This window comes from Fusarium graminearum, chromosome 2 (genome assembly GCF_000240135.3).
Source record: "Fusarium graminearum PH-1 chromosome 2, whole genome shotgun sequence".
NCBI lineage: Eukaryota > Fungi > Ascomycota > Sordariomycetes > Hypocreales > Nectriaceae > Fusarium > Fusarium graminearum.
The window spans coordinates 1939610-1957310 of NC_026475.1; the positions used below are offsets into that span (position 1 = coordinate 1939610).

Below are 17701 nucleotides of genomic sequence, written 5' to 3' on the forward strand. Positions count from 1 at the left end.
AGGAGCCCAAGGAGGAGTCCAAGGATGAGACCAAGGAGGGCGAGGAGGACAAGAAGGCTGAGAAGAAGTCTGATAAGAAGCTCGGTAAGAGCAAGGGCTTCGGTTTCGTCTGCTTCAGCAACCCTGATGACGCAACCAAGGCTGTCGCTGAGATGAACCAGCGCATGTTCAACGGCAAGCCTCTGTACGTCGCTTTGGCCCAACGCAAGGATGTCCGCAAGAGCCAGCTTGAGGCTAGTATCCAGGCTCGCAACCAGATCCGTATGCAACAGGCTGTCGCCCACGCCGGTATGCCCCAGCAGTACATGCAGCCCCCTGTCTACTTCGCTCCTGGCCAACAGCCCGGCTTCATGCCTCAGGGTGGTCGTGGCGTTCCCTTCCCCCAGGGTGGCATGGGAATGCCCCAGGGCCGTCCTGGACAGTTCCCCTACCCTCAGCAGGGTGGACGTGGTGGTGTTCCCCAGCAGATGCCCCCCAACATGTACGGTATGCCTGGCCAGTTCCCTCCTGGATACGGCCAACCCGGCACTCCTCAGTTCATGGCTGCTATGCAGGCTCAGCAGGCTGCTCTTGGCGGCCGTGGCGCTCCTCAAGGCGGCCGTGGTGGTCCTCAGGGTATGCCTGGCATGCCTCCCATGGCTGGTAACATGCCCGGCTTCCCCCCTAACAACAACCGCCAGGGTGGCCGAGGTGGACCTGGCCGCAACGGCAACGGACCTCAAGGTGGCCGTGGTGCCGATGCTGCCGGACTCTCCAGTCTCCAGCAACAGCTTGCTTCCGCCCCTCCCCCTCAGCAGAAGCAGATTCTGGGTGAGCTGATCTTCCCCAAGATCCAGGCCATCAACGCCGACCTTGCCGGCAAGATCACTGGTATGCTTCTGGAGATGGAAAACCCCGAGCTTGTCAACCTGTAAGTTTCTCCGCTTTGATTCATTCTACAACCAGCAACTAACATGTATGATAGCATTGAGGACGAATCTGCTCTCAAGGCCAAGGTCGACGAGGCCCTCGCTGTCTACGACGAGTACGTCAAGACTCAGACCTCCGAAGGTGGTGAGGCCAAGAAGGAGGAGGAGACCAAGGCCTAAGCCGTCTCCGACTTGTCATCATTTCCTTTTTTCTATTATGGTTATCTGACTGGGCAACCCCCTCAACTGGAATGACGAATGCCTCTACAAGGCAATTTATGGAACGATCAGCAACGAAACATGCTTTACGACCTTGTGTTACCCAATATGAGGGGGCGCATTATGTACAGATAGACTTGGTTGCTATTTCTTCTCAGGAAGGGAGATTCAAAAGTTTGGGGACTTTAAGGTGGCTGGCTCTCGTCGCGAACCTTCGCTTGCTCACAGCAACGGCGTTGGCGCTTTCGAGAGAACCCACCAGGACGGCGTTGACGGTTTTCTGACACTCTGGCTGTTGGCCTATACCCCCTACCAATGGTCCTCGTTTGCAGGCACGATCAACGCAGAGGTTTTATGCGGTTAGGGTTTTTAATGAAAGATATGTTAAATTATTCTCTCGGCTATGATTTATCTCTGTGAAACATTATAACGGCTGACTGACAAGATTTCGTACTGACATTGTGAAGTGTATTCATATGGTATTTCTAAAACTAAAACTTGGTGTAATTCGCGATGTACATCAAAGCAAGCTGGCGTGGCTGTAATCAACGCCTGTGACCAAACACCTGCTTAGTACAGAGAAAGCAAAACCGTATCCAAAAACAAAAGAAATACAAAAAACAGCCATGATTCTATGCCAGCTGATGATATCCAACAAAGTGCAATGCTTTCTTCGCTAGGCTAACCGATCAAAGGGGATGCACGACAACAGTATCGGCTCTTTCTGCAATTGTATATTTCTTACTCGGAACGGTGCCGAATAGTGTTTCCATGACTTTTCCTTTCTGTTGTTTCCTCACATCGCCGAGGTAATCACTGACGTCGCTCAGACCCTGGATCTGGTCTTCGAGGGTAAGTGTTGTGGAGTTGACGCCACGGACGAGAGGCGAGACAAGTTTACTGCGAAGCGTCTCGAGCGATGCCTTTAGGGTCAAAAGCTTGCCGTTGTGGTCAACGAGAATGCCCTTGTTGCGCACCGTCTTTTCACGCACATCACGTAACAACAGACGGTTCTGCTCAAATTTGCGTAGTTCGGCAGCTCTCGTACCGAGAAGTCGTGTCCAGAGGCTGGAGAGCATGTCGGCATGAAGTTCTTCCTGTGCAGATGATTCGCGGACAACCGTACGGGCGAGGTTGAGGAAGTGATGGTCGACGGCTTCGAAGAGGGCAAACAAAGTGACGCTATGTTGCAGCTCAGCTTGAATTGAATCTTCAAGAACAGTGAGGAATTCAGTAAATAGGAGCTGCACCATGCGCTGCTCCCTTTGTGGGTTCGACAGACCGAAGACATGGCTGGTCAAGCGACCGAGAGTTGTAGGAGAGCCCGTAGCATCTTCGAGGATGTGTGCTTGAGAAAGGATGTTGTGGATATTGTCATATGCTGACGATATGGTAGATGGCGAGGGAGATGCGTTGAGTCGATTTAGATGCATCTTTGCCCAGTCCATTACGTTGAGAATACTACGAGAAAGTTAGAAATGCAGAGGAAAATACTCGAGGAACGACTTACCCATCAATATCACCGTCTACTCTGGCAAAAAACTTGGTCATCTCCAAAGCCAGTGTTTTCATGGTTTCACTAAGGGCGTCTAGATTTGACACAATGCTAGTTGCATCTCGCATGTCGCTACTACGCACGCTTTCACCAAGATCCCAGACAGCTACACTCGTCGCCTGAAGATCATGTACTTGAGAGACAGCATGCTCGGAGTAGTAAATGAGAGGCTCAAATGAGCGAGCGAGCCCCGCGACCTTTACAAGGTCACCCACAGGACGTGGTGCAGCAGGCTGTAGAAGTGACTTGAAGAGGGAGACAGCGAAGAAGCCAACAACGATGGTGCTTAGTGTTGTTGACCATGTCCGAGTCAGGGCTTTGTAATGGTCACGGATAAAATTGATAGCCGTCTCGATAGGCTCAGTGCGCTGCTGGACTTCCGCACGAACTGCAAAGCGGATATCTGACCTATGTTAGACACAGATTGAGCAGATCATGTCACGCTCTTATCACTTACAATTGTCGGGCGGTGGTGGTTCGTGTAAGCTCAAATCTTTTATGGGAGTTGCCCTTTCTTGAAGTTGAAACTGTATTGTGGTGTCGTCAAAGAAACCAGGACTGGCACTCCTCCTCTTTTCCGGACTCTGACTTCCCTTGGGCAACCTTGTGCGAATTGCCCTCTCTAAAACTCCTTCGTCCTCACTGTCATCCAACTCGGGTGTGCTTTCCATCAACGTGCTCATGCCTCGGGATGGAAAATCTTCAGGACCTCTCCAGAAGCCACTACTCCGGTTTCCGTTTCCGAGTCTTCTCCAAGCTGGAGGGGAGTACCCACCCACGGACACGGTCTCCGAGTCCTCGAGATCCCCTTCTGTCATTGCTGCTTCGCTGCGGTGGGCTGAGTGGTGGGGCAGCGATGGACTTGGTGGGAGATCGAAGTCCTGTAGGGACGCGTCCAGCATGTCGTGAGGATCCATGGTCACGGTTATATTTTGATGGGGATGAGGTATGGCGAGAGTCTCGACGAATACGGCGCTCAATCTCTTGGAATTGAAGTTGCTTCTGCTGCTCAAGCAGTAGGTGTTGCTCTTGCGCCAATTGCTGTTGAAGATAATGGCGACGTTGCGCAAGGACGATATCCTGTCCGGAGACAAACAAGTGTTGTTGATCCTCAAACACAAGCCCAGATGCTGCAAAGGGCGGTGCTGGAAGGGGCTTTTCCGACCTGGCCGGTCGGTGGTGATCTGCTGGATCTCCAAATATTGGCTTTAATATTGACGCCAGAGATGGCAAGGGTATGCCGAGGCTGGGGAATCGGAAGGCGACAAGACGGGGTAAGTAGATAATTGCAAAGAGAAGAAGGAGAACAACAGTGATAAGGTAGGTGCTCGGAGCAATTGTAATGCTGATAAGCGAGACGTTGTTGTTTACCGTGAAGAAGGAATTCATAGAGACGACTTATGGCTGATTTTGAGTCACAAGAGCGATTTTTGATCCTGTCTTGTCTTTGACGGACGTTGAGTAAGGTTATTGAGGTAATAGTAATAACGGTTTCAAGTAAAATTTATTGAGACGTTGGTATTGATAGATAATAGGTAGGTAGCAGAGGAGGAAAGGGAAGAGGGTGAATAGAGTCTTAAAGACGGATTGAGTGTCCAACTATTGAATGGAAGGCCCGAGCAGGAGCGCAGGTCGCAAGTACAACACAGCAGTACAGCAGGTACTATGCAAGGATGATGTGTGGAAGGCAGGAACCTAAGAATGGATGTCGCAGGCTCCTTGACCGACCAGTGGTTTAGGTACCAAGGAAGGAAAGAGGAAAAGGATGTAATGGAAAGAGTAGGAATTAAGAATGGAAGGAAGGAAGGCGAAACATATGAAACACAAGTCAATATTCGGTTATTTGACTAAGATAAGGTACATAGGTGATGCACATCACTTGCAGTTGAACCAGGTACCGGCAAGCAGAGACTGAGATCGACCCTTCCCTTTTCCCCTCGCCCTCATTCAGGTCAAGTTCGTAACTTCCCCTCCAAAGACCCCAAAATCGACGAGGTTGGGCCTGCCTGGGTCTGCCCTGGACAACGCATAACATCCAATCAACCCCCGCCAACCGTGCAGAACAAGGGCCGCTCCATGAACCCCCGCCTTAGTCCGCTTTGAGCAAGAACCGTCATCCACTCTACGCGTTGAACCTTCCATGAAACGCGAAAGTAAAGAGGTCACATGGTCTCTTTTGTTTATTGTTGTCTCAGATCTCCCTTATCTTTCCTTATTCGATCCTCTTTTATGATGTGACCTACTGCTAGTACGCGAAATACCACTGACGAACTGTCAATCGCGTTAGTATTGTTTTTATTTTCCAAGCTTAGGCAGACTACAGGCATTAGTAGCAGATCGTGACCATGTTATGATTCCTTAGCTCGCATAGCCAATAAGACCGCTACTATGACTCGAATGATCACGTTCTTGATTAGCTGGCAGCGTTCTGTTGTTGATGCCCAGACTAGCATAAGAGAACCACTTGACGAATGGCACAATTGTGGATCTGGGTCTGGGGCCACAAGTTCGGGCTTGGATACAAGCAGACGAGCAAGGGAACCAAGATCAAGGCGCCAGAGATAGTCTCACGGACCAAGCGGAAGATAGAGGAGACAGATGTAACTACAGTGACAAGACAATGCATGGATGTCAGTATATGATATTAAAATAATTTTCTTTAATTTGTAGAACCAGTATATATCTATTGTATATCTAGTCTATCTGCCATTCATCTCTTTTTCAAAATGTTGGCACAAAGCTCATCCCATACAAGCAACATACTCGCCATTGCCAATACATGCAACCACCCACACAACCATGGGAACCTGGTCCGATTCAATGCAAAACACCTAAACTCTATGCACAGATACCAGCATTACGGAATCTCGACGTTGGGGTTCTTTTCCTCAATGTCTAATTCACAGCACAGCCGTCCCAAGAACTCAACCCTTCTCATAGACGCCTTGAGTCTCATCCCCCAACCAACACACTCGATTATAGGTTGAGAGCACTGCGTGAATAGCTCAATCACTGTTTCCGTCGCCATGGGTTTGCTATCGCCAATCTTATTTTGCAGGTTCAGTCCGTCCTCCACTTCCACCACTGAAGGCCGCTCGGTACCTTTCCATGGGAGGGGAAATTCCTCGCACAGCATGTTGACAGCCAGGGACTCGGCGAGCGAGGCATCCCACGTGTCCGCCCCTGTGAGGTTCTTCCATGATTGGGCGAAGCACACGGGGACGCTGTTACTCCAGACTCGAGGACCGTTGTGTCGGTTGTGCACGTCGTACATGGCTGAGCCTTCTTCTATCAGACCCCACCACACGACGAGCTCGGTGTCGGTTTCATCGTCTCCTAGGAATATGACTCCGTATATGGGATTTTGTGTTGGCTTGATTCCCAGCTGACCAGCGACAACGTATCGTTGAGACCCTGTGTAGGCCGCGCGCTGCTTAAGCTCGCGGTCCTTGAGAGTCATGTTCACCTTGAAGGGAAAGCTTCCCCGCAGACGGACTTCTGGCTCAACTGTGTCTGACTCGAGCAGTATTGTCTCCGTCTTGAATTCGGGCTTATACTCAATGGAGTGTATCGCTGGAAAGGTCAGTTCTGGAAGCTTATGTTCCTGCTTGGGACTTGTACTCACCGTGTCGATCACCGCCGGTATCCAAGTATCCCGACTTCATGCGATCGTGCTCTATCACCATAATAACGCTCGTGGGATCTCGTCGGAACACGCCTTCAGCATAAGGGCTCTCCCCGAGAATTATTGCTGGCCGCGATAACGTATCTGGCGACAAGCTGCAGTCGAGAACAGCCAACCACCGGTTCCCAGCGTCTATAAGCTCCGTCTTGTCATGATTCCAGCGCGTCAATTTGCAAGGGCACTTCCAGACACGAACAACGAGTCCTTGATCTGTTAACCTGACCCCGAATTTCTCAGAATCCTCCTGTCCGGCGTATGTGCGTAAGTTGAAGTTGGCCGGGCTGTCAGCTAAAAAGTGCATCCGTTGCGTTTTCGTTTCAGGCTTGCGGGCCAAAGGCCATCTCCAGACAAGAATGGACTGATCTGGCGACCTTTTGAGAATCTCCTCTTGTAGCCGTAGGAAAGCTCTGCTGCCCTCACCGTACAGAACCGCCATGTTAATACCGAAAATTCCCATCAAAGCGTATGCTATATCCTCAACACGGGTCGTTTCCCTCTGGGCCATCCAGCCCATCCTTGTGGCCACGTTTTCGCGCTGAAGCTTTATCGATATCCTGCGATCCTTTTTCGTATCCGGCTTATGCAAGTATGTCTCATCAATGCCTGTGATATCACTAATTGTTGAAGATAGAGCGTGTCGTTCGCCCAGGGGCGACCAATTGTGATCGAAGAATTCCACCTCATTGGGGGCAAGTAGCTCCTGTAGTGTCCAGCCGCGGGTGAACCAGCGGCTGCTCTTCAAGCTGTCGGCCACTTCGACCCCAACCTCGTGGATGAAGACGTCTGAGAGATATGCATAGCATACTTCGGAATTGCTATACCAGCGGAACATGGAGTTGATAGCTTCTGAAAGCTCTGCGCTGCTAGATTTGTCGATGCAGCAGGTGTCGATCCAGATGTAATTGAGCTCGCGACTCTGGGCCCTCTCGCAGGACTGAGCTATCTTGCGGTAGGCAGGCCCATTCTTCTTTCGAATCTCGCCCATGCGCGCGGGACTCTGAATATCGTCAAAGAGGACCTCATCGTTACCCCACGTATGCGACAAGATGGCGTATTTTTCAGACCCCTCCTCCAGGGTCTCAAGCTGCAGCGTCTTGGTATTGACGAGTCTCATAGTTGCTGATGGGAAAAGAGTGAAGAGTGAGGGGAGAACACGAAAATGAAACCAAAACACTAGACTAGACTACCTAGCTAATAGAGCACCACTCAATTTTCAATTCATGAGATCAGATCCAGCAGGTAGTTAAGGGGTGCAGTGCAATTTGTAGTGGCGGAGCACTTTCATGCTGTCCGTTGTTGGTTTCAGCCTCGTTGTTGGTCCGTCCGGGGACGAGACGAGACAAGGTCCCAAGGCCTGGGTAGGTCAGGGCCAGGCAAAACCAAGGCAAGCAGGCAAGGCAAGGCCAGGCCAGACGCGGGCCATATAATATGACAAGCGAGTCAGGATACGGATACCTACCTATCTAGGGTTGGGGTTGAGAAGCCAATGAGAAGAGTCAAACCCCCTGTGGCAAATGGCAAATCTCGCTGGCAGCTGATGAATAGATCAGTTGGCCGTCATCCAGAGGTATTACAAGTGGGTTGGATTTTATTAAAAAAATACAGTCAGAATTTCGATTAGTAGTTGTGTCCCAATTTACGCGCCGGCGACAAAGCTCAAAGCTTATTTCTCTTAACTTAAGCGCAGCTGCTCAGACCTCTCCGCACTCAAAGATTCAAATAGATGATGCACGTGACGTACCTGAGACAACCACTCTCTCCTAAGTAATGGATCTGATGCAACAACAAATCAACCAATAAATACAAGGATTAACTAACATTACATACGGATAATAGGACAAAGCATTATTAATTAATTAACCAACTCCTGAAAACACCCTCAAAACAGTTTACCAATCGCTCAATAGCTTCTGTTATTTATCATAGAGAGAGAAATCTTCTACCCATAAACACAACGACCCGTCCATCTTCTGTTCAGTCGCTACAGATTGCGCCCTCTCGTTCTCGATGGACCAAATCCAGCTCTAGGTGTGAATAGAAGAATACCTTACGCCGCTCTTACCCAGCAAAACAAATCATCAAGCTTCGTGAAGTGTCCCTCAACATGCGTATCCATGTATTTAGCCGCACTTCTCTTCATCACCATGTCGATTTTCGATTAATCGATCTTAGCACTGGCCAGACTTCGAGCCGTTGGGTTGCTGAGATTGTTCACTGGCTTCACGCCTCGGTATTTACCCTGCTTCCGGAGGCGTTTTCGCGCTACCATGACCGGGACAGAACTTTTGGTGACCAGGTAGTTGGAAAAAGATCCCAGAATGACACTGTCACATATTAGTTAGCTATCCGACTTGAAACTCACAATCACAATAATGTAACTTACCCCTTTAGTGCGCTTCTTCCACGACTTCCTATAACAACCAGAGTTGGATTGACAAGGTCAATCACTTCTGTTATCAAGTGTTTTGGGTTCTTGCAGTGCAGTACCTCCACAATCACCCTCACTTGAAGAGTTGTTTTTCGTAAAAGGCGCAGCACTTTATCGGTGATTTGCTTAACGGCATGGCGTCGCTCATCCTCTGCCCTGCCCCTTTCTCCTCCTGCCCGGCTTGATGGTGCCGGGGACGTGTTGGGAGTGTTGTTTTTCGAATCGCCTCGAATCGTGTTCCGCACGAAATCTGGCACTGCAGACATGGATGGTGCGACAGATCTTGAGCTGGCGACTGTGTTGATCGCAGCCGCTTGCTCCTTCATAGCCTTTGGATCATCGGGAACTGAATTATCAACCCCACCAATGCCGGTCTCTTCATCCACGCAGTATATGCACATCAACGTGTCACCGTCTCGCAAGACCGTACCAATAGCCCATTCCAGGGCATGTGTTGATTCGTCGCTCAGATCCGATGCAACCAGATATTTTCGCAACCGGTGTTGCTCATCTTCAGCTTGCTGGGCAATCTTGTTGTAGTCGCCACGGTAAATCATGCGAATAGCCCGGTGAGACTCATTGGTAGAGATGATGTTTGACATTGAGCAGGCCAAATTTTGAGCTCTCTTGATGTCATCCATATCCAGCTCCTCATCAGAATCGTTCGCTGAAGCAACAGTTGACATCTGATCATAAGCTGTCTTGGGGTGCACACCACCACCTTTGTTCAGTCGTGTGTTTTCGCCCAGAGGAGTCGTGACCTTGATCTCTGGCTCATCAAAAAGAGAGCGGTAGCCTTGTTGCTTTGATACGGTCACCCCTATATAATAAATTTAGCGATTGGTCAGTTTTTAGAGATGGGAGTTCTGCTTCACATACGCTCTTCTTCCGCAGCAGCCATAAGACTCAGTGATTTTCGGCGCTCTTTCTCGCTGCCGGACTGGCCCACCGCATCGGGATTGAGCGACCTAGGATCCTTCTTACGACCACGATCTTCATCGTCAGATGAGTATGGCTCATCGTCATCACTGGAGCCTAGTGCCTCGCCATCGGGACCCAAATAGTCTTTTATCATTCGGCCACTCTGGCTGTTTTGGCGATTGGGCAGCGCTGACAAACTGCCAGTTGAGTATGCCAAATTTGCGTCGGAAAGTCGACGATAAGCGCTGCTTAAATCCACGATAGTGCCGTCATCCAGCATAGCTGTACCGGGGCTCAGCGCTTGTGGTACATGCGGTGATCTGGACCGCGATGCTAGACGGTTATGCGGCGACTTCGATTTCTTACTGCTGTTGCCACCGAACCAGGAACGCTTACGATCACTTTCGCCTGGAATTTGAAGGCCGCTGAGGTCCGAATTTCTAAGTGCTTCGCTCAAGGCATTTCCAGACGGCTTTCTACCGCCCTGCGTGTTTCTCTTGGGGAGTTGCTGGCCTGAGTTACGAGTAATAATATCTGAAAATTGATAGCCTGCGACAGGGTCATTTCGAGAAGCTGCTCGAGGTCCAAATTCAACTGGATTTGACGCAGCGTCAGAAAAGCTTCGAGTGTGTCCAGTATTAGCAGGCGCAAGGGATGCTTTGGTCATGACTGGAGAGTTGGGAGTTGTGCTAGTGCCAGAGGGCTTCGCGGCGGATAGAGGTGTGTCGGTATCCAGCATACTTCGGACTCTGGGTGGAGGAGGAGAGGTGGTGTCGAGCATACTCCGCACCGGAGCTTGGCGAGGAGAACCGGGTGCTGGTTGATTACCGACATCCAACATGCTCCGGACGGGAGATCGAGGAGTGGCATAAGGCGAGGCAGATCGCATACCGCCTTGCATGGCAGGGTTAGGTTTAGGCCTGTTCTCTAGCAATGCTAGAACCTCCTTGCGCTCCATGTCGAGCATGGCCTCTATGCTCATGGGTTGGTTGCGCGACATGATGGCAGAAGAATACAATCGGCACTGGTAAATATGAAGATGTGTGTAGAAAGGGCGGGAGTGCGGCGAGAGGTGAATCAGACAGCCTCAGTCGTTGTGCCAGGCGGATCAATAAATTTGGCGGGGATCTTTTAGACAGAGCTCGGAACGTAGTATGTAGGGCGAAATAGCATTGCGCGAGCCCAGAACTGTACTATACAAGTGTTGTCGCCTTTCGATTGCGTGGGGAATAGCTTTCTGACTATACCTGGTGGCTATGGTTGCAAAAAGTCGAAGTAAAAGCTATCGTGATCGAATTCGAGTCGATACGTCAGAGGGAACTCGGTGAAGCTGGCTGGCACTGAATGGCGGCGTAGTGATGTTGGGTTCGCAATACGTAATTCGGTACAAGGGCTGGTGGCAGCGCTTTACAACCAGCCTGAGTGAGTAATCGTATGTTCTTCGTCGTGTGACGAGGAAATGAGTTGAGACTGAAGAAGTCAAGGAGGAGGAGAAGAAGAAGAGGGGAGAGGAGAAGGTTTGATGTGCCGGTAGTGGAATTCAGGTCTAGGCTCTGGGGAAGGAGTAGTTAAGGCGTGGAGTCTAAATGCTAGAGGAGTTTGAGCCCAGACAGAGAGCGGCGCAGCCCAGACAAGCCCAGTCAAGCCCCCCCCAATTTGGGCCACAGTTGTGTGGTAGATCACTGAGTGGTGGGGTAGAAACAGCTAGGAATGCCCTGGAGGTTGGGCACTAAGATAACTAGAGTCGTTCTTATTGTGGCAACGATGTGCGCAGCACAAGCCATCGGTTAAGGTATTTTTTAAAGTGGTGCACCGTCAAGCACCTACTGCACGAGGTTAATTCCCTCGTAAGCCGAAACTATAGATCCGAAAATATTTATAGCAGACAAACAAATCATGCCCAGCTGATTGTAGCTATGTAATCGACAAATAAATCGAATTCCATGTGGACTTATTTACCTAGTTAGTAGATAGTAGTACTCTCTGTCGGGATAAAGACCGTGGAGCGCTTGCGTCGTCATGTGAAAGCATCATTCTGCCGCCTCTGAATCGAATTCTCGCCATTGGATGATGGACCTCACCGGTTTGGGTCCCAGACTAGGATCATAATAACAATGGAACGATTTATTAGTATCAGATGCATAATCTCCGAAAACTGTGTTCAGCATTGTTGATCTGTTAATCTGGCAGTCTGGGTAGGTATTACAGCGTGTTTGAACTTGAACGTTGCAATTCGTCTTAAATCCGGTAATCATGAATTGACTTTCAGATGGATGAAATGATTTTGGAGCGGCCGTGAATTATGTTTTTACTATCTCATATATCCATGAAGCCAACCTTGTAAACTTCAGACTATGGAAGCGATGTAAGAAACAGATGGAAACTAGCCCAACAGGGTTGGCAGAAAGAAACCGTGCACGCATAGTACCCGACACAAGCAAATAAAAAAGAAACAAAGAAGGCATTGAGAGATCAGTTTCACTTTGGTTGAATAATTTGTAAAATTACTGTTTGGAGTTTATCGGGGTTATACGTCCATCATTACAGTGTTTTCAGAAACCCTGGCTTCTTCCGCTCTCAGGGCAGAAGAAACTTTGACCGTTACGAGTAAAAGAAGCGGAGCGTTGACGAGCCCAGACTGTACTTTTAGGTTACTTAGACGATTTGTTCGTTTTTCGTAAGCTTAATATTTCTATCTGCAAACGAAAGGATCTCCGTCGTTGAGATACATCACATCGTTTCCATACAAATGGCAAAACTCTGGCTATCTTGACAACCAACTCAAGAGATATCAAAACAATCACTGTACATGCCTACTAGGCATCCAGTCAGACTACAAGTCGACATTGACGTTCGGTTCGCCAATATACGACACCTTTTGAGTAACTCATAGCCTCCATAGTCTACTAAGTCATATACCCTGGCACGGTCAAATCTGGCCAGTCGGCATTTGCTGTCCCCGCATTCGGGCCCGGATTCTCGGTACCATCCGTGGCTGTGTCCATACGTCGACCCCGTTTACGCGGGGCCCAATCAGTGTATCAAACTCCATCCAAAGCGATTCCCACGCCCGTCTCTGGACAATAGAAAACTTGACTCTCAGGATGACAGACAAACCAAATTCAGTGTTTAATGCTGATGGTGCCAGCTTGGACAGGTAGTCCTCAGATCATAGGCCTGTAAAGCACATCGTTACCCGGCCGAGTAACAAAGCGAAACTTGCGACTTTACCACGTCGATATTATAGAGCACAGGGTGACGACATGCTGGTGACTTTTGAATGCCTCTTTTCATCAAATGGCTGGATATAGTTACATATTTGGCACATCTACTGTACAACCCAAAACAGAGCAGGAGCTCCGACCTTGTCCCATCTAAATCTACATCTTCTTCTTGACCTTGAGTTTGTTGGACCCAATGTTTGCTCGGGATGCCGTACCCAGCTTGTGAACCATCTTGCGCCTCTCCCACACACCCGAACGTCCCTCTACAACGGCAACAATCTCCTCTGCGATTCGGTAGGGGAATTGCTTGCGCCCACTGCCCTTGGAGGGCTTCTTGTTGATAACGTCCAGGATCCATTGGAAGGCGATTCGTCGTCGCTGCCTCACGCCCAGAGGGACGGGAAGTTCTAGTGCTCGACCACCACCACCGGCACCCGCCACGTTGCGGATCTTGAGGAGAGGGGCCACCGAGTCGACGGCGACGGTAATGTATAGAATCGGGTTGAGAGGGAGATGTGTGGCCGGGGGAGTGCCGGGCAGGAGGGGGTACAACGGGCTGTAGATCGGAGGTGGTGCGGTTCGGAGGTAGTTCATGACGATAGCCATATTCTGAGTCTCTTGTTAACCATTGTCATTCAAATCCTTCTCGAGAACCAGACTTACTCTTTGAGCAACACTGAGCTTACCATCCTTCATGAGGAGTCGAGTGATTTGCTCCAGCACAGGATGGTAACGCTTCTTCAAGTTGAAGCCTTCCGGCCAAGGTCGCTTCGGCAGACCGAACTTGTGTCCAGGGTTTTGCATCTCAGTGCTATCAGGCGAATCCAACTCAGCCTGTTCCGCTTGGGCGACGAGAGCTTCAGCCTTCTCAGCCGAAGGAATAGTACCCTCACGGTAAAGAATATCCTCCTGCGCTGGTGTCAGGCCACCCTCGATAGTGCTCGATTGTGTGCGGCCGCCGTAGAATATTTGCTCGAGTGTCGCATCGTCGATAATCTCGTCGGAAGAGGCTGGCGCAGACGTCACCTAGATGGCAGCTCCATTAGCTGCGAACCATGGGAGCTTTTCGAAAGACCAATTCCTACCTCAGCATCCCTGTTTCCTGTCGACGCTTCGGGGGCGTCACTCTTTGCCGAAACCGAGCCAACCTGGGAGTCCTGGGGCTTTTGAGCGTTGTCAATTGCCTTTGGGAGCTGATCGTTTCCGTCGTTCGAGTACCATCGATTCCGTGGGAGAGCGTTGACGAATGGGGCTGGTCGGGGGGCGACAGGTCTCGACCGGATTGCGAGAGTTCTGCATGCGCCCCATAGACTCGTTCTCGGAGACATGACTGAGCTCCTCGGTGCTTACAGCGTTCGTGGAGCGAGTTCTACAGCAGCCTCGTGGCTCTTGTGATCGATGGATTGACAAATTCGCGATGCAAAACTCAGGTAGCGCGGGGAAATAATGTTCCGACTACTGCGGTCCCGCTTTAACCTACTACCTGCCTCGAAGTCTCACGATGAAAGTGAGATGTCAAGAAATACTTTAAGAAGTGAGTGGAATTGAACTGTATTCTGAATGAGATGATTCGACTGTTTACCTTTATCGTCACCCAGAGGTCATTATAACGAGTTTGAAACTCTTGATGGAGATTCATCGTCTACATCTTGATGTTGAAGAGAACAAGACAACCCTCACAATACAGCATCGTCAATGTTAAAAAACGACTAAAATTAATTTGTTAAATACTAATTCCTCCATTGCTTATAGTTCAGAGCGTAGGCTGTTGGTATGTCGTTCATAAAGCTCTACTCCGTTGACACTTGTTGTAAATGACAACCCATGGTGTACTCTCAACGCTCGTCCATGTCTCAAAGCACCGAGATCGGGCTGCTTCAGTAGAACAAGCCACCGGCCGTTATAGACTTGCAGGTTCATGTGATACGTTGCACAGACATACATCCGGATCGACCGTGGCTGCACCGACGTGGGGGCACAACATCCATTGAGCATCAACTTCCACTTCAAGCAAAGGGCAGTCAGCCAGTGTATGAGCATGCGACGCTACATTGGATCTGTTGGTTCATTCAAGATTCGGTGTACCATCCAATCAAGTTAACTTGATCTGTAACAGTCACCCCCTTCCCAACACCCTGGGAGGAGGTTAAGGCGATCATACAACTTATAAGGCAAGCATGTTGTATCCTGGAGAGTCAACAATCTTTTTGGAGCGTCTAACATAGTTTGAACTAAACCGTATAACTTCTAAGCCCATATTTTCCCTGTCAGATATACCTTTATAAATATCCTTGATAAGAACCCATTGGACCAGATCCCTCGTGTAACTATTCCGTCAAACACCAAACCAAAACGTACATAACTAACCGACATATCCTCCCATTTCCCACGTCGCACATAAACAAAATCTAACTTCAACCCGTTATATGTCCCGTAGAATACAACCCAAACCCAAACAAAGGTCCCTGTTGTTACAGCGCTAGTTCCGTGGTGACCCTTAACCTCCCTGTTTTTCTGGGGTGAGGTTACCAAACTCCGGCTGTTTGTATCGCATAAAGGAAAGACAAGAGGTGGGTGAACCGAAAATATACAAAAGACCAATCCTCCCTTTTTTTAGTGACCGTATTACTTGATTTTGGTGAAGGGCTACTTCATGAGCAAGCCAAGCGTGTGAGAAAAGTGACTCCCACGCCTAGTGGCCGTGACATCGAGTGGGAGAGCCAATCTCAGAACCGATCAGCCATTTGACTGCACATTCAGCAGCATCTTCTCTGGCATTGTTAATGTTTTTACCGTCATACCAGAATCGAGCTGGAACCTTCTGGCCGTGGACCGTCACTGTGCTTGACCAAGCAGTTCTTCCACCTAGAAGTCGAATTTAGCTAAGACCATGAGGACGAAACATGAGATCAAACATACCACGACGATCTGAAAAATCCTGGAATACTGGACGGGTGATAGAATTGATTTGACACACATCTGTAGTTCAATATTAGAGCTTGGAACGTGGAAGGTAAGGTGAGGTTACCTACCAGCAAGCTGGGTCTGCCATATGGTGGATTGGGGCTCCATTGTAATGTTTGATGGGTTATGTAGAGGAAATGTAGCTGAGGTTGATGTCGAGAACAAGAGTGATAGTAGGTAAAATGATTGACCAAAAAGGATCCAATGGCTAGAAGCGACAGAAACTATGTTCTAAAGGATGTTCAAACTGTTGGATTTGGCTAGAGTAGTGAGAGGCAAGACGGGTTTATATACATAGCCAAGCCAAGCTGTACACAAGGGACTGTCAGGATACACAAGGCGTAAGGTCTCAAACAAGATGGCGAAAGTACGTATGTTGAACAGTAGCCCAACTGATGATGTATCTGCGAGGCCTGAAAGGTAGGACGAAGGCGAGCAGACAAGTTGGGTCCAGGATGCCGGGACGATGATGTGGCAGCAGAGGATTAGATGCCGTTAGGCGGGAAGATGACCAAGACGGCAATGCGGGCTGGAAGCAGGCAAGAAGCTTGTGTAAGGTTAAGTTGCAGATGGCCAAGGATTTGAAGCCACTGGTGATGTGTTGTACGGCGAAGAAGATGGGCGTTCGAGGCGATCACAAAGAAGGGCTGGGCTGGAGGAAGAAGCGTCACAGGAGAGGGTCTGAGGAGAAAGCACATATATAAATAGTTAAGAGGATCTGAGCCACTAGACTACTAAGTGAGCTCGAACGGATTGACAAGCGAAATACTAAGAAAAAGAAAGACTGTAGTTTTTGGTGACAAGCAAGCTACGCAACAAGCGTTCCGTCTATCGGTATCCATACACTACACACTACTAGGGCCCTGTAACTTTGTAGATGGGGCTCCGAGTTGGGTTTGCTTTTTCTAGCCCCTTGGTGTGGAATTGGCACATGAGGTATCCGTACTCCTCTGGATCAAAGTTCACAACGGGCGTGGACTAAATTGCTTTGACCTCAAAATGGGCCGTGCCGTTAACCCGTCAGTCTAAGACGGATGGTAACGGCAACGGGAGCGGAAGCGGGTAGAGAGGCGACTTGCTGTAGGACTAGAATAGACTATGTGCTTACATAGAAGCTGATTCGGTCGACGTGAGGCCTGACGAGGTTGACCATGATCAAGACAAGCGAAAACCTGTCAGTGTGCGATCGTGAGAGGCAGGGGGGCCCATCTGAGATGAAGAAAGGATGCAAAAGAAAAGAAAAGAAGGGAGGGGGCGTGAATAGTAAGACACATTCGAGGGCGTTGATAAGGGTGCAATAGTTAGAGCAGGTAGATTGTCCGTAGCTCGTGGCCGTGGAGCTTTTCTCAGGTGCAAACGTACAAGGGGAAGGATGAGCAGGCGGATGTATACGCGCGCAAACATCCGTGCGACAATCACTTGATTTGGAAAAGGCTGAAAGGCACTGGCACGCTGGACCAGGTAGAAAAAAGCAAAGCTGACTTGTCATGGAATAGCCTAGAGGACGAGCAAGGAAAAGCAGTTGATGGTGGATGCATACCAAACTCGTTAAGTACATATGAGGACGGGAAAAATAGAAGTTTGAGGAGAAAAGAGAACAAAGAGAGGAAAAAACAAGGTGAGGCTGACTATGACGAATTTAGAAAGAAGCAAGAGGTGGGCAGAGAGAAGAGACGACAAGATGGAGAAAAATAGATGGTAGCAGTTGAGTTCGATGCCGCGGACTTCGGACAACAATGATGTGCAGAATGAGGTGTCATGCTTTAGATGATGTTGCACACGAGCATTGAAATGCAG

General features: G+C 49.3%; 6 protein-coding genes across 6 annotated transcripts in view; 1 reads left to right on the forward strand and 5 right to left on the reverse strand.

Moving 5' to 3' along the window:
• Positions 1 to 1521, forward strand: part of FGSG_08421 (polyadenylate-binding protein) — a gene marked incomplete at its 5' end in the record, with an annotated part of 2697 nt that extends 1176 nt beyond the window's left edge. Inside the window, 2 exons of the mRNA XM_011322051.1 lie at positions 3 to 910; positions 965 to 1521. Coding sequence (XP_011320353.1) covers positions 3 to 910; positions 965 to 1088 — 1032 coding nt within the window. The 3' untranslated portion in view covers positions 1089 to 1521. The remainder of the gene's footprint in view (positions 1 to 2; positions 911 to 964) is intronic.
• Positions 1522 to 1816: 295 nt separating this feature from the next.
• Positions 1817 to 3599, reverse strand: FGSG_08420 (uncharacterized protein; the record flags this gene model as incomplete). The annotated part of the gene is made up of 3 exons (XM_011322052.1): positions 1817 to 2588; positions 2638 to 3070; positions 3140 to 3599. The coding sequence occupies 3 exons, from the start codon at positions 3597 to 3599 to the stop codon at positions 1817 to 1819; spliced, it is 1665 nt and encodes a 554-aa protein (XP_011320354.1).
• Positions 3600 to 5539: 1940 nt separating this feature from the next.
• FGSG_08419 (uncharacterized protein) lies at positions 5540 to 7481 on the reverse strand (the record flags this gene model as incomplete). Its single annotated transcript, XM_011322053.1, has 2 exons — positions 5540 to 6255; positions 6308 to 7481. The coding sequence occupies 2 exons, from the start codon at positions 7479 to 7481 to the stop codon at positions 5540 to 5542; spliced, it is 1890 nt and encodes a 629-aa protein (XP_011320355.1).
• A 1044-nt stretch (positions 7482 to 8525) lies between these two features.
• Positions 8526 to 10716, reverse strand: FGSG_08418 (uncharacterized protein; the record flags this gene model as incomplete). The annotated part of the gene is made up of 3 exons (XM_011322054.1): positions 8526 to 8691; positions 8751 to 9615; positions 9675 to 10716. The coding sequence occupies 3 exons, from the start codon at positions 10714 to 10716 to the stop codon at positions 8526 to 8528; spliced, it is 2073 nt and encodes a 690-aa protein (XP_011320356.1).
• A 2283-nt stretch (positions 10717 to 12999) lies between these two features.
• Positions 13000 to 14325, reverse strand: FGSG_08417 (uncharacterized protein). The gene is made up of 3 exons (XM_011322055.1): positions 14026 to 14325; positions 13604 to 13966; positions 13000 to 13549 (listed from the first exon to the last, which is right to left on the reverse strand). The coding sequence occupies exons 1-3, from the start codon at positions 14266 to 14268 to the stop codon at positions 13097 to 13099; spliced, it is 1059 nt and encodes a 352-aa protein (XP_011320357.1). The 5' UTR covers positions 14269 to 14325; the 3' UTR covers positions 13000 to 13096.
• Positions 14326 to 15127: 802 nt separating this feature from the next.
• FGSG_08416 (uncharacterized protein) lies at positions 15128 to 16162 on the reverse strand. The gene is made up of 3 exons (XM_011322056.1): positions 15973 to 16162; positions 15860 to 15919; positions 15128 to 15805 (listed from the first exon to the last, which is right to left on the reverse strand). The coding sequence occupies exons 1-3, from the start codon at positions 16010 to 16012 to the stop codon at positions 15633 to 15635; spliced, it is 273 nt and encodes a 90-aa protein (XP_011320358.1). The 5' UTR covers positions 16013 to 16162; the 3' UTR covers positions 15128 to 15632.
• Between the last annotated feature and the right edge of the window lie 1539 nt (positions 16163 to 17701).

Excerpts from the sequence above, each read along its gene's own strand:
- FGSG_08416 (XM_011322056.1), bottom strand. The coding sequence starts at position 16,012 with ATGGAGCCCCAATCCACCATATGGCAGACCCAGCTTGCTG. Across the intron at positions 15,920-15,972 it reads ATGGCAGACCCAGCTTGCTG|ATGTGTGTCAAATCAATTCT; the intron begins GTAGGTAACCTC and ends ATTGAACTACAG. Across the intron at positions 15,806-15,859 it reads GGATTTTTCAGATCGTCGTG|GTGGAAGAACTGCTTGGTCA; the intron begins GTATGTTTGATC and ends TTCGACTTCTAG.
- FGSG_08417 (XM_011322055.1), bottom strand. The coding sequence starts at position 14,268 with ATGTCTCCGAGAACGAGTCTATGGGGCGCATGCAGAACTCTCGCAATC. Across the intron at positions 13,967-14,025 it reads CAGGAAACAGGGATGCTGAG|GTGACGTCTGCGCCAGCCTC; the intron begins GTAGGAATTGGT and ends GCTGCCATCTAG. Across the intron at positions 13,550-13,603 it reads AGCTCAGTGTTGCTCAAAGA|AATATGGCTATCGTCATGAA; the intron begins GTAAGTCTGGTT and ends CAAGAGACTCAG.